The 14,660-nt window shown below is 41.8% G+C and overlaps 1 protein-coding gene across 1 annotated transcript in view; it reads right to left on the bottom strand.

The window, feature by feature from the left end:
* Window positions 1-311: 311 nt before the first annotated feature.
* The window catches only part of ptpn9a (protein tyrosine phosphatase non-receptor type 9a), a 28,047-nt gene continuing 13,698 nt past the window's right edge, over window positions 312-14,660 (bottom strand). The window contains exons 3-13 of the mRNA XM_085282841.1: window positions 12,325-12,414; window positions 10,988-11,112; window positions 10,402-10,507; window positions 9,600-9,710; window positions 7,438-7,754; window positions 6,851-6,938; window positions 6,521-6,590; window positions 4,502-4,580; window positions 4,257-4,407; window positions 3,822-4,029; window positions 312-2,858 (exon numbers count right to left, since the gene is read on the bottom strand). Coding sequence (XP_085138967.1) covers window positions 2,668-2,858; window positions 3,822-4,029; window positions 4,257-4,407; window positions 4,502-4,580; window positions 6,521-6,590; window positions 6,851-6,938; window positions 7,438-7,754; window positions 9,600-9,710; window positions 10,402-10,507; window positions 10,988-11,112; window positions 12,325-12,414 — 1,536 coding nt within the window. The 3' untranslated portion in view covers window positions 312-2,667. The remainder of the gene's footprint in view (window positions 2,859-3,821; window positions 4,030-4,256; window positions 4,408-4,501; window positions 4,581-6,520; window positions 6,591-6,850; window positions 6,939-7,437; window positions 7,755-9,599; window positions 9,711-10,401; window positions 10,508-10,987; window positions 11,113-12,324; window positions 12,415-14,660) is intronic.

Here is a 14,660-nt window from a genome sequence, read left to right as displayed (position 1 = left end):
GCATGGTGAAGAGGTTGAAACAACTTAAGCAGACCAAGAGATTGGAAGGGTTTTGGTGTGAATTGAGGAGAGTGAGGCATGCTGCTGTGCATGATGCAATGCAGGTTGAGTTTTCTGCTTAAACTAGCCTGCAGGTTTTGCTCCAGTTAATGTACAGCAATAACGTTTTTCCTCAAGAAGCTGAGCGCAGTGAACAGGAACCAAGTCAATAAAGTTGCCTTATGGGTTTGACAACAGCAGCAGACCATTAAATCTGCTCCGTTGTGCAGCTTTCAAATCGTTATTTAAAATCAGAAAAACTGATTCATGCGCACGATGTGAGAGACATCTTTTATTCCTAGCTTTACTTTTATAATTGTCATGTTTTCATTTATGTCATTGCATTAAGTACAAGACTGAAGCTGCGTTTGTCGACACAATGATACCATATTCAGTGAAGAACAGTAAAAGTGCCGCTTTGAAACCCAAGAAACACACCGCCTGTACAAAGACACAGGTTGGCATAGGTTTTTTTTAATTTTATTTAATACAGTATAACTTTAATCACTAGTCATACGAATGATAAACAGGTTATAACAGAACAAATATAAAATTAATGTAGATAATTGTATAATCCTAGCTAATCGTATGAAAACAGCTGTTGAATAATAGAAAAATAAAATAGCGCACATTTGTGTTCATCATTTAAAGGAAAAGTCTACAAAAAAAAAAAAAAAAAAGTACACACAAGGATGGTAGACAGAAAAAAACAAAACAAACTTCACTACAAGCAAATTCAATATGAATTCTGTAGCAAAGAACACCCCCCCCCTTCCCTGGCCCCAACGCATAAACACAAGTTTTTGTACATGTACTCAATAATAATAATAATAATAATGGCAAGATACTGGGACCAAATGAAAGCACAGATTACATCCAGTCTGGAGAACTGAAAGCAACAATAATAATGAAAATTATATTTAAGTTTCTGATGCTCACATGGCCCAGAAGGACTTCATAAGGTGTAGGCACAGATTTGTGCTTGGTTCAACTATTCTACCCTCGCTGTCTGGTTTTCCCAGTAAAAATCAGCTCGGTTTGTCCCAGTAAAGCACTATGCAGATTTGTATTCATTTTACAGTAAATTGTTTATATTTAATCATCACTAAATTTACAATAACAATCAAGTTATCCCAGCATCACGTGTAGAGCAAAATAATTACGTTTTTCCTCCTCCAATCCCGTTGCCATAATGACCAATCTCAGAGCACGTTGGGAATAGTTATTTCAAAGTGCTAAGACATGTTTTTGTTTTTTTGTTTTTTAAAAAGAAAAAAGTATTGCACTACTCATGAGGTCTTAACTGATGTACAGATGCATGCTTAAATGGCATAGTAACTGCAGCATGGGCTGCTCTAAGCAAGTGTGTGAGGATGCATGTGGGGGGCTTAGGAATACATTCCCACAATAACGAAAGCTCAATGGCCCATCTCACTATAAGCGAAGCTGCCATGACTCCATATTTAGCAGAAAGGGTCCTTCTGCTAAATATCAAGGGGGGAAAAACAAGAAGAAAAAAAAAAAAAAAAAAGGCACGATCATGGACTGAAATGAATGATGCCATTTGGGATTTGAGAGGATTCATTTTGGATGTGCTTTACTTATTTGGGCTGGAGGAGAATACATTGATGGAATGAAACTGCTTCTATCCTGACTGTGGTTTCACTTTGTGTTTGGTATGACACTCCTGAGACTATGCAAAAGTAGTTCGTACCATCCATTGCCGTTTTCACCTACGACGTCTGCAGCCAAATCGGTCATTAGTCGGTCTTCAGCCTGCTGGCTCCCAATTAGAAAGTCAGTGAAAAAGCATAATCAGTTTTCCCGCTGCATCTGCCTAAAGCACACTCTGCATGCCTAAACCGCAGTTCCAGTGGTATAAGCACCCCCCCCCCCCGGTCTACACGTGAGAAAGGACAGTGGTGGAAAAATATCCCAATCTGACTCTCCCAAAGCTCAAACATTTATCACGACACACCGTTACTCAACATAGACACGCTTCCAAAGTGAACAGCCATGGTAATGGTTCAAGCAATTTTACCCCAATTTTTCCCAACCGCACTGAGAACAATTTGTCCAAGAACACATGAAACAAGATGGCAGCCACAGTTCCGTCTCATCCGAGGTGGCATTTATTATGGCAAAGAAACACTTATGAAACACTACAGCAGCAGTTAAGGAAAATGAAAGAGCAGTTTTTTGGACTGTGTGTCCATGTTAAAAGGTTCAATGGGATAAACTACTTTTGGGAAAAAAAAGAAAAAAAAAAAAAAGAAAAAAGATCTTGGACCTGATCTCACGCATGTAACACCACTGTGCTGCGCTGAGCAGTTTCTCCACAATGACGTGCATTTTTGGAGACATGTTCAGCAAATAAACAAAAACGTCACATTGCCAGAAACGTCATCATTAAAAACACTATGTCAACAATCAAGCCTTTTATCATCACAGTCTTGGTCTGCCAAAAAGCTATGGCCTAGTTTTTATTTTTATCTTTTGTAAGGACAGCATCTGTGAGGAAGTTACAGTTCCTGGGCTAACTGATCACAAAACATGGCTTGGAGCTAACAGACTTGACTGCAGGAATCACAGGGCTCATGGACTGGTTTGGAAGGTCATGGCTGAAGCTCACTGATTGGCTGGGATGAGGCCCTGTCTTTGGGCGTGTTCCAAAATGGCATTGTAGCAGAAGTAGTACTGGTCTGGGGTTTGAATGCTGAAGGCCCTCTGTGTTCTCATGCGGTGCACTGTCTGGCACACGTTAAGTGAGCCTACGTCCTGTAGCTGGGACAGACAGATGTCCAGGGCACAGAAGGTACCTGCCAACAACAGCGGGTTAGTGGCAACACTTTAAGATTACAGACAATGAAACGCTATCATGTTGGTTAAAAGCCTTATTCTCATACAGTCTGATAAACATACTCATTCAGGAAAACAGAATATTCAGGTTACTCTTTGCAGGATGTTGCTGTACCAAAAAACCTCCTTGCGATTCTTTTGGCTGCTAGCAGATTGCTGCAGCGACTCACAGTCTGCATCATCATGCAAACTTCTCTGAAAATACTTTGCAACTGCTTGCTCAGTGGTAAGAAATTTTGAAGCCATGCAACGCAAACTAGAAACAGAAGGTTTCCCATCAGAGTAAAAGTTGTGGTTTAGCATTGGAGTCAACACCTTTCAAAAGGCATGACTTATTTTGGAGACAAACCCTCTCTGTATGAGGGTCTGCAGACAGGTAGTCAAATCAGGGCCAACCGCAACAATCTGCTAGTTACCAAAGTAAGGAGAATTTTTGGTGCAGTACTCGCTGTGTGGCTAGTTCACATACTAACAGCCAGCAACCAGTCTCCAACCACTCAGGGAATATAGATTTTGTTTGCGCAACCTGTGGTTGGTGATGGGTTGCTAAGACTGTGTGACTGAGGCCTTAAAGCACAAGCACACCCATCGTGTTGGTCACTTTACATGCATCTATTCATGCAAGCCATGAAGATGCAGGTACCTGCTACAGTATTCTCACCACTAAAGCAATCTTGCATCTTTTCAAATGAAAAGATGCAAGATTTGTTGCTCCATCTAGCTCTGTATAATCTGTGAACGTGAGCTTCTGGATGACTAGATCATTAAAATAGTGGTAAAAACTGACAGGAACAACACTTGTGTTCATCCCAGCTGCAGCGACAGCAGACAACTTTGCTGTTGGGTGCAGTTTGTGAGGCACTGCACGGTGGGTATAAAACGGCCCGAAGCCCTAGAAGAAGGTTTTTATCCCTGCATCTCACCTGTTCTCCCAATCCCTGCACTACAGTGGACCACCATTGGCGGTCCCAGCGGGTGGCCTGTCCACTGAGATCCCAGAGCCTTGACCATTTTTCTCTGTTGTCTCTTCACAGCTCCCAGGAAGTCAATCAGAGTCACTGCTGAGGTGGGGACGCCATAGTCGGGCCAGCTGAGGTACTGGAAATGACTCACTTGTCTCTGTTCACATGTCTGAATACACAAATAAAATTTTACAGGTTATACGCTTTATGATAGAAAATATGTACGACAGAAAATGCATTCTGCTTGTTCAACTGAACCAGGGAGTGGAGTACTTTGAACATTTTAGGGAACGCAAAGAATATGATGAGGATATCAATCCCACTCTGTTACTGGTGCTTTTCAGGCAATGCCAGATATTTTTTGGCTGCAACATTAAGCAAAATGTTTTTTCTCACCTCAGTGTTGTGCAGTTCAAGAGTGGTGTGGTTGTAGTGGCTGTGGCGGTCCACCCTCTGGTTCACTACTGCTATGTGGCCATAGACCTCCTGTCCACCTTCCTCCAGAGGCCAGTACTGCCCACACTTTCTCCGACTGCCTTCGTCGGTCCTGCGACAGAGGGTCAGGACGTATTTGACAAAATTAACACAGATTCAACTTCTAAAAATCAAAACAGATACTTTTAGTTCATCAACTCCATTACCTGGTTGTCATGACAATAACAAGGACATTTTGTTCCCAAACCATCCTCCAGAAATCACCGTAGGTCCTGTCTAGTGGTCCTGCACAATACAAACACCAAAGTCGAAGACAATCAAAATTACAGTGAGTAAAAATAAATAAAATTAAAATCTGATCCCAGCGTAATGAGTCATACTCATTTAACTGCATGGAGTAGCTCCTTAATGAGATACATTAACCCACAATAAAGACAAACATTCAGCTCATTGTGTAAGACTGCCAAATAATTTTGATGGTCTTAGCAGTCGTTTCTGAATCGTTGAATTACAGCAGTGAAATGTCTTCAGAAATCAGGATGACATGATCATTTCTGAAAATAAACAGATTAACTTTGGGCATTTATACAAGAACTGGTCTTCATACAGTCAGCAACTGTTAGTCCCAGAAGTGAGCAAAGGTTTTCCCAGCATTCTCAGAGGTGACGGCGTATTTATGGACACAAGCTTAAGTAAAATACTACAGAGGTCTTCAGGTGCACGGTCAGTAGTGTTACTGTTCTTCCCACTGATCTTACAAATGTTCCTGGAAGCCTAGGGATTCCTGTAGTGAGAGAAGAAATGTTGCACTGCAAGTAAAGTTTTGTGCAAGGTTGGGTGTTGAGCGCGTTTTGGTACATGTTGCAAAACCATCAGAAACTGGTCGTATCAGTGCATGAGTGATTATTCTCACTCCCAGCTGTTCAAATACAATTCTACCTGAACTATAGTGTTAAAAAGAAATTAAGAAAGGAGGAACACACTGAAAACACATGAGATCTTAATGTGGGAAAAAAAACAACAACAACTCTGTACTGTGTTAGGAATGAAAGGGTGCTACATCATTGGCTGGAAATGATAATCTACAGAGGGCTGAATTCTAAGAAACCCTGGAGAGAAAAAAAGAAAACAAAAAACCCCAAACGAAAAAAGTGATACAGTGTTGATACAGCAGCTCAAGAGTACTCAGTTTGTATGGCCTCCATGTGATTCTATGCATGCCTGATGACATCAGGTACTCACCACCAAACCAGTCACGGTGAACGATATTACAGGCAGCACAACATTCTCCCATTCTCCACACCCTTTCATGTTTGTCACATGTGTTCAGGGTGAACATGCCTTGATCTGTAAAAAGCATGGAGTGTGATGGACCTGCCAATTCTGGTATTCTGTGGTAAATGCCAATCGGGTTCAACGGTGCTATGCACCTGTCAGGCTCTTATAGCGCCCTCATGATGTCTGTTTCTGATTGTTTGGTCAGACATGTTCACACCAGTGGCCTACGTGAGGTCATTTTTTAATCACCAAGGGGCAGATACCAGTTCTGATGGGTTAAAGGCGTTCTTCAGCCCTGTCCAGCTCTCCTAGAGTATCTAGCCGTCTCCTGGAATCATCTCCGTGCTATTGAGACTGTGCTGGGGGACACAAACCTTCTGGCAATGGCACACATTGATGTGGAATCCTGGAGGAGCTGGACTACCTGTGCAACCTCTGTAGGGTTCAGGTATCACCTCATGTTACCAGCAGAGACACTGACAATGCTTTGAGCAGTGTACATACCTCCTAGTAACATTTTTCTCCTTGTACTTGTAAGTGTTTATATAAAACCTTACTCCAGAAGAGTTCAATTAATCAGAAATCTGCAGTAACTTACTGTAGAGTAATTAGAAATACACCTTTGAAAGTATTAACTTCTGTTATTATAATATTTATTTTATTGGGCAACAAACTGTCCACCTCAGCTTACTGCCACTGTCCACCTATATGCTTCAGTTACATTTATTGCCATTTATGACACAGCAGTGGTAGTAACAGTGCCCACTTAGACTGATGACCAAATGTCCTCATTTAAAAAGGTTCCTTTGTAGTCACACACTAATTTGGCTGTAGGGTCCACTTAACATTACTGATGATATCAGTTTGGCTCATTAACAGGACTGCAGTGTTATGCCACTGGCATAACACTGCAAAACAGTCCTTTTAAATAAATTAACTTGTCGTACCTTGAGTACCAATGTAGGCATTCTTCTGTTTGTAGCCGTCCATGAAACTCGCATTGATGTAGTCTGATCTCTGTGAGAGCAACAAAACTCAGTCACAAAAGGTCAACAGAATGCCAAACACATCATGTCAGTTCAATTGTCGGAGCATTAGAGACTTTAGAGGAGAAAATCCAACAGTTTGGTTACACGTTTGCTTTATAAGCTAGTTGGTAGGTGTCCCGCTGAGTACTGGAGTGCAGTAGCTAGTTAGAAGTTTTAAGCTTGACAGCTAAGAGTGACCACGTATGGAACTGATCAAATGAAATGCACATTTTTTAAAACAGCATTTACCTCATTCTTTCTGGGTTTCAAACGAACTCTCGTCTGATCAAGGCACAACACGTCGCCGTAGCGATTCTTCTCCTGATTGTAGGCTGCTCTGTAGACAAAACAAAAGTTTAATGCTGCCGCCCAATGCGGTTTACAATTACAATAACAGTCGACACACACTGAACTAAAGTTTTGCTTTTCTGGTCATGTGCTACTTAGTTACATGTGACATTGAAGTGAGGTCTATAATTTATAGAAGACTTGAAGAATTTATAGAAAACTAGAGGCTAAGTATGCAAAATGAGGAAAAAGATGCAGTCACCAAGCACAGCTATACATTCCACTTTATAAATGCCAATAAGGAACAAAACAAAACATTCTGAAAATATTAGAAAGGTCATCTATTGAAGTCGGGGTTAAAGGACATGCTGTGGAATAGATTACATTACAATGCTACTAATTTTTGTCCTTCCCAGAATGCACGCTGCACCTACAGCATAAAAAGATTACAGGTATTAATAAACTAATCTTTCTGGCAGCTCTGCTCAGCCAGACAGAATCAGATTTTAAAGTGAGCACTGAATGTGCGCCTGCTGCTCTAAACTCACTGTGCACAGTGGAAGGTTCCGGGTGGTGCTTCTTTGCGTAGCTCCTCGTACTCCTGATGGATGCCCGAGCGCTGTAGCCTGCCGAGGTGCGTCAGCAGCTCCTGCGGGCGCATGGACTCTGGTCCGGGGACGTGAATGGAGGCATCTTCAAAGGGGATGCCCACCAATTCATCCACAGGGTCTATTCTGCCATTCTGGCCCGCCAGTAGCTGCTGGTTCCAGCTGTACGCGTCCAGAGGTAGCAGGCCACCAAGGTGCTGAGGCAGACAGTCTCTGGGGAGGTGCTGGCGCAGCTCGGCCATTTTTACCATCTGAACCTGGAGTTAGGAGAGACATAGACTGAGATGGATTTGTTTTTACCCGCAAAGAAAACGGCATAAAAGGTCAAAGGCACTCTGCCCGTGAGTTTAACCTGTTAGCACTACCATATCTTGAAGGCAGACTACAATAACTGGATCTCTCTTTTGTGCACTTTACATAAATGTGAAAATGCTGCAGTCTTTCTACAGCTGGCATGCAAATACTTGTGTCATCTCACTCAGTTAGGAACCTGCGTATAGGGCTGGGTATCGTCACCGATTTCTAGAATCGATTCGATTCCGATTCACAAGGTCCTGAATCGATTCGATTCAATTCAATTTGAATCTGGGAAATTTTGCCTCAGACAGTCAGAAATATTATAATTCAGATCAGTACATTTACATATTTTTGTATCTATAAAAAGGAAGCTGACACTCGCAAGACTTTATCAAAGGTGTGAGCGTCACAGCAGATGCCTTTGTGTCAAAGTAGCTGAAGATAAAACACAGAAAAAACATGAAGGTGATTTTCCTGGCCTGGGATTTTATTAAAATATTCTGCAGTACATCAAAAACGAAAGAAAACCATTAATCAACTTATGAACATTACCTCTGAAGTTACAGCGGTTTTATTAGAGACACAGCTGAGCGTTTTGCATTTTGTATAATTTTAAAAAGTTTTAATTTGTTCAGAAGCCTGTTGAACGGCAGAAATTAGGTTCTCTTTTCGGAAGTAAGTAAAAGGGGAAAAAAAACCCCAAACAAAAACATCGGCCGACAGCGCTGTAAATAACGGTTGTCTTGTGCGTAACAAACAAGTGAATAATGCAGAAAACAGATTTCGGGGATAGACGGGAAACTGTTCTTGAAGTACACTGAGAAAGAGAGAGAGAGCTGTGCATGAAGTGTGATTTTATTGTGGTGGAAGCAAAACAGCAAAAGTCAGAGGGAGTCCATGACGATGTTTATGTGAAGCTTAGTTTGGATCTTCTTTTGCTGCTGGTTCGGTCAATATTGTTTGGACAGAGATCAAACTAACAGCTTTAGAATCAGTGCAAAAAGGGCGTGAACACAAAGCACGGACTGACGAAACAGAATCAGCGAGCTGTCGGCTTTCAGCCCCGACCGTGTCCGTGCCGTCAGGTGAGAAAGGAGACATCTCACCGATTCTGATCCGCGGGTCCGCGCAGTGTGTTTACGTCTTTGTGCCGAAGCCGTGTACCTGCTCTCATTTACTGTTTTAAATGTTTGGTGGTTGTCAAAATTTTGTGATGTTTCACCAGAGATTCTGGCATTTTGGGCAAAATACATTTATATAAAAAAAACGATTCAGGATTTTAATGAATCTATATCACGTTATCCAAGCCAGAATCGATTTTAATCGATGAATCGATTATTAAAACCCACCCCTACCTGCGTATGTAAAATTGACTTCATGATATGGAACCAATTAAAAAAAGCAACAGGATACCATTTGTTTTAAGCCTGCTTTATCCTAAATATCAGTTTTTCTCCTACTCTTAGCATAAAAATAAATACATCCCGTGCACAGTGGCTCTTAAGAAATCCATGCTAATAAAATAATGACTGGTAATAATGTAGGAGGTATCCTGACTCCAGTGATTCAACATCTAAAGCATGTGTGAGGCAGGAGGATAAGCAGTTAAAGAATCTCATAATCACAGAGCACAGTTGGCACACCGAATCACTCACTGCCTGCCATTTGAGGGGAAAAAAAAGAAACAAAAAAACAACAAAAATAAAAAAACCACCAAAAAATGAAGCTTTTGCCTTCCCTTACTTAATAAATTATCATAAAAATGAAGCTGAAGAGCTACTTTGAGAAGTAGTCAAAACATTTACCCTCTCCCTCAGTTTCTCCTTGAGAAGCAGGCTGAGCAGATTGTAGGGCACTCGAAACCACACCGGGGCACCTACGATCAGCACCTTCTTCAGCCTGGCAGGGAATGCCCCCTGGTGGACAAAGATGGTAAATTACAGTAAACCAAATTCTTTGTTTAGAACTCACATTTTAAACTTCATGATTATATTTATTAATATATTGTAAATTAAGGGGCAACCTCTCCTGTGTTTAGAGTGTAAACACAGGAGATAGATGCACAAGTACCATAAGATAAACTTGGCACTAGGTATTAAGTACACAGTATGTGTACTGTATGTGACTGAGGACAACAGCTGCTCCACAGAGATCAATATGTGGGCACAGAATACATCCCGCTGCTGCTGATGTGACCACATAATAGTCCGTGTTATTGACTCCAGCGGACATACTGCTACATGTTTAAAGTGTAACTCACTTAAATGCAGGCAATTGCAAAAATAAGTACCACTGCCACTGCATATGGATTAAGTAATACTTTAAAGGCTATCAACTCACACAGTGAGCCACTCATTTGCCTTTTTGGACAGTTACTTAAATCCTGGAAGACAAAACATCCATAAATAAATCAAATTACTACTTTCTAAGATGGAAATAAATGTGCAGTTAGCCATTACTCTAGCCCTGGAAAGGAATGAAGACTTTCAGCTCCTTTAGATCAATGAAAGTACTGTTTACATCTGGTCCTGTGAATAATCCGAGCATGTGCATCTCATTTTTGATGTTTACAGCACCTATTCACTATACTGCACTGAAATCCCAAACCTTGAGCAAGTTGAGAATCTTCTTGCTGAGGTCCAGCTCAAAGTTTGTGTAGTTGGAGCCTGCCATGTCATAGATGAACACTAAGCCATTCCTCTGAGTCTCGAAGCTGTGACACAAAAACAAAAAGGAAAAAAAATCCGGTTTTTGATATCTTCATTAGGTCATTTAACTCATTCACTGCCATTGACGTCTATAGCCGTCAATTGCAGTGCATGAGTCAATGGGTTTAACTCATTCACTGCCAATGGCTGGCAGTGAATGAGTTAACTACTACCCGTGCTGTCAAGTGGAACTTATTCCCCACACGGCAGATAAACGTCATTTTGGGGAAGACTTAAACAAGTTCCAGTAAGACTGTCTTTTCATGTACAAAATTTGAGTCATAGGATTCCTTCAAAGAAAAGAAACTTTCACTGAAATAAAGCGAGTGATGTGTTTAAGACGTTTAAAGGCTACAATGCCACACTATGCAGTATTTCAAGGAAAAACAAATACCCAGTACTTTACCCGACACTCTCACCAAAAATTAAAAACAAAATGTGACCGTTTTGTTGCAGCTTCATTCACTGAAATCCATGTTCCTCACCTTTCCACAGCCCGATCCAGGAGGTAGAAGAGGGCCTGAAGCACCACATGGTTGCCTGTCTTGTTGGGGTGATGCAGTTTGGCTGTGTACAAGGCGATGGAGGCCCCTGAAGGGTCTCGTACACTCTGAAAATACACAAGCACACAATACTGGCAGGTTATCATTCAGCAGAGCAAAAGCAGTTTGTCACAATTTTCCAGGCAACTGCTGCCCCCCCCCACCCTGTACTGAATTGGGGATTGTTTATTAGTACTGGGTTCATTCTGTATTGTTTATTGTGGAGTTATGAGCAAGGCGGCAGAAAATAAGCAAGATGGACACACACACATAGAAATACCAGCCTTATTCTGAATATCTTTATATCTAGCATTCAAGTGTCTCAAATGCATGAATTATGATGCCATTCTTAGAAACTGTGTGGTTTCCGAAGGAGTTTACTAGAGCTAAGTGTGACAACAACACCCAAACAGAAGTGCAAAAAGAAAGAATGGAAAAAGAAAAATGACCACAGGGGGGCACTTTGGTTCACATGCTGGCTGGTTGCCAGCTCAGAGAAAGGGCTGTCAACAGTTCAACAGAATGAACAATTGTTGTCATTACTGATGCCGCGGGTCTTGGATCTCTTCATTTTCTTCCTGGGGTAAAGACAGAATGCATTTTCTGAGCCAAAGCTGAACTGTGCTGAGAATGGGGGTGCCCGGGGAACCGAGGCTCTTCACTCGAGTGGAGCTGGTGACCAGAGATCCTCTGGAAAAAGCTCCTTTGTAAGTAAATAAGCCTGTATTCTCTAGCACGAGGGCTAAAAATACACCAGACAGGATGTGAAGCCCGCTGCCGAGGCTGGAGAACTCCGACGTCAGGCGAGAGGATGTGTAGCATCAATGCCGCTGTGGCACGTCAGCGGGGAAGGAAAAAAGGGAAATGCGGGAAAATGGGAATGTGTGTGTGCGCGTGTGATTGCATGTGTGTGCGGTGGAAGTCGGCATCTTTAACGGTCACAATTTGGCTGACAAAAGGCCAGGAAACACACTTGGAACGTCAACAAATAGCCTGCACCCCAAAAAGCACATCAGGATGAGGGCTTAGTTTTTGAACATTCAATCTAAGGAATGAAGTAAAGTCATTGTTATTGTTGTTAACGCAGCAGCATTAGAAGCCTGATGAAAAGACACACAAACACTAAACGTCACTGGAATCACTGGGATGAGGTACGTTGTAGAAATTGACTAAACATATACACGCACAATATTAATACACAACATTTCCACGTGGGCACGTTACACATTACACCTTGAATGAATCTAAAAATGTGGAGGATATTTCAGGAACGCACTTACCAACACAGTGAACTTTCCACTGAGCAGCTCGGACCGCAGAGGCTCCTCCTGAGGCTGAAGTCTGACAATTCCTTCTTTAAGACGCGTTTCCTGAAGAAAACAGATCACAGCAGGTGAAGGCAAGCTGTGGGGCAGCTCTAACAGGCCGTCACTTTGAGGTGAATTCCTTTCTGAACAATAGTGAATCACCTGCCTGGCTTTCCTGCCGGGAGGATTCCTCTCTGCTAGCCCCCCCTTCCACTTTCTGTGGAAAGTCTTAAACTTCAGCTTAGGCGTGTCTTTTCAATTATAGTTGATCTTACAGACTTTTTGTGAACAATATTAAACTAGAGATACTTTGAGTTCCCGCTGTTGAAATTGGCCAAATTAAAACGCCTCCTTTAGTTTTAAATGAAGCTTTTCTACAGATTGACGGGAACTGCTGCAGCTCACGATTTCTCTGCAACCCTTTTATTCCTTTTAAGACTGTAAGCACTCGGGTCTTAATGGTAACGGATGTACAGATTCAGACTTCACTAGACTGCCATTACTCCATGAAATACGTCAGAAGGAAACTGTAGAGTTACATATTAGAACACTCCCTTTCCACAAAAAGCATTCTTGGTTAAACCGTACAGCTTTCCTGAAGTGCTTACTTGCCACTCTAAAGATGATTGAAGATTTATTTATTTATAATTATTTATATAGCACCAACAACAACAGTTGCTTCATGGTCTTTATACTTTAAGGTAAACACTTTAATTATACAGAGAAAATCCCAACAATCAGACAAACCCCTATGAGCAAGCACTTGGCAACAGTGGGAAGGAAAAACTCCCTTTTAACAGAAGAAACCTCCAACAGAGACAGACTCAGGGAGGGGCGGCCATCTGCCACGACTTGATCCAGCTCCAACTATATAATTTATCAAAAGGGAACGTTTTAAAGCCTAATCTTAAAAGTAGAGAGAGTCTCTTCCCCAAATGGGTCTGAAATCTGCAGGCTCTGCATCCCAGTCTACTTTTAAATATTCCAGGGACCACAAGTAAACCTGCAGGGTGAGAATGAAGTGCTCTATCGGGGTGATATGGCGCTACGATGTCTTTAAGAGAATATCGTACCAATTTTGCACTCCGTCATATAACAATCTGTGGCCTCAGACCGTAAACACAGGGGGTGATCTGCGAGGCGATTTGTTTTTTAAAACTGGATATTTGCAAGATGCTACATTTTCTATGACCCACAACTATTAAAGTTTATAGATAGTAACCCTGACAGCAAAAAGACTTCAGAAAATTTGTCGTGTCCCCATAATTAAACCCCGACTAATAACCCCCTGCATACTGCAATGCATTTCCTGTTTATTATTTAACATCATCACAGGGAAAAACATGTTTTTGTGCATTTTAAAACCTCACAGTAGCATCTCATTGTACAATAGGAAATGAACAAGTGGCAAATTGATCCTTGAGGTTTATCATTTGCCACTTTCGCGGCACTAAACCAGGTTCGATTCTTCATTTTATGGCAACACTTAAAGCCGACCTCTCATTTCTCTAACCCTCCAAACAAACAGCGCACTGGAAACTTTCCCTCCAAGCCCCCTCCCTTCCCCCATTCTCCTAACGAATGACTTGTCCCCAGCCTCGTCCTGGTGCTGACGCAGCATTAAGCTGTGTTAAATGAGCTGCAGCGTGGTAGGGGAGACTAATCCTTCTTAAAGTCACACCGAAGGCGGTCATGAGCGAGCCAGCTACTCACTGGTGAATGCTACCTTGATGACTGAAATGACTTTACAAGAAAAGGACGGTGCCACAAGTACAATCATTAAGAAGGTAGAATTTGTGTGAAACTTGCCTGGCAACTTTTTGTTTGTCGATTTGATAAATGCCATTCTGCATGTTCATATTTTGAGCAGTATTGACATTTAGAGGGTAAACCCCCCAAAAAACAAAACCTGCAGTAGGACCTGATGCCCTGAAAGTTTCACCTTTATCAGTTTCTGACTTGATAGTCATTTCACCAGATGTCCTTTCTGTGACACGTAGTGTCAGGTGAGTCCTCAGATTCACCTAATCCTTTTTTCATTTTGACTCTTTGGTGATCTCTCGATATCCCCGCACAAGAAGATTATACAGCCAGCATGCTACAGATATACAGTATGTTTTTAAACTTTTTTCACTGCATTTCTCCCCAGGGAGGTGGCTAAGAGCACAACAAGCAAACAGGAAGCAAAAAAAGAGAAGATCAGCCATGTCTATTTGACATGAATAGCTGTCATTTGCCTGTTATGCTTCAAAAAGGCTCCAAAATACAAAAGACAAGATCACCCCCACTCCACCCCCACAAAGTAAACT

This window comes from Mchenga conophoros, linkage group LG7 (genome assembly GCF_057382185.1).
Source record: "Mchenga conophoros isolate Kocher_MC1m ecotype Shallow Benthic linkage group LG7, M_conophoros_male_GT1.1, whole genome shotgun sequence".
Classification (NCBI taxonomy): Eukaryota; Metazoa; Chordata; class Actinopteri; order Cichliformes; family Cichlidae; genus Mchenga; species Mchenga conophoros.
The sequence above is the reverse complement of the archived record's forward strand: the minus strand, read 5'-3'. Positions and strand labels throughout refer to the sequence as shown.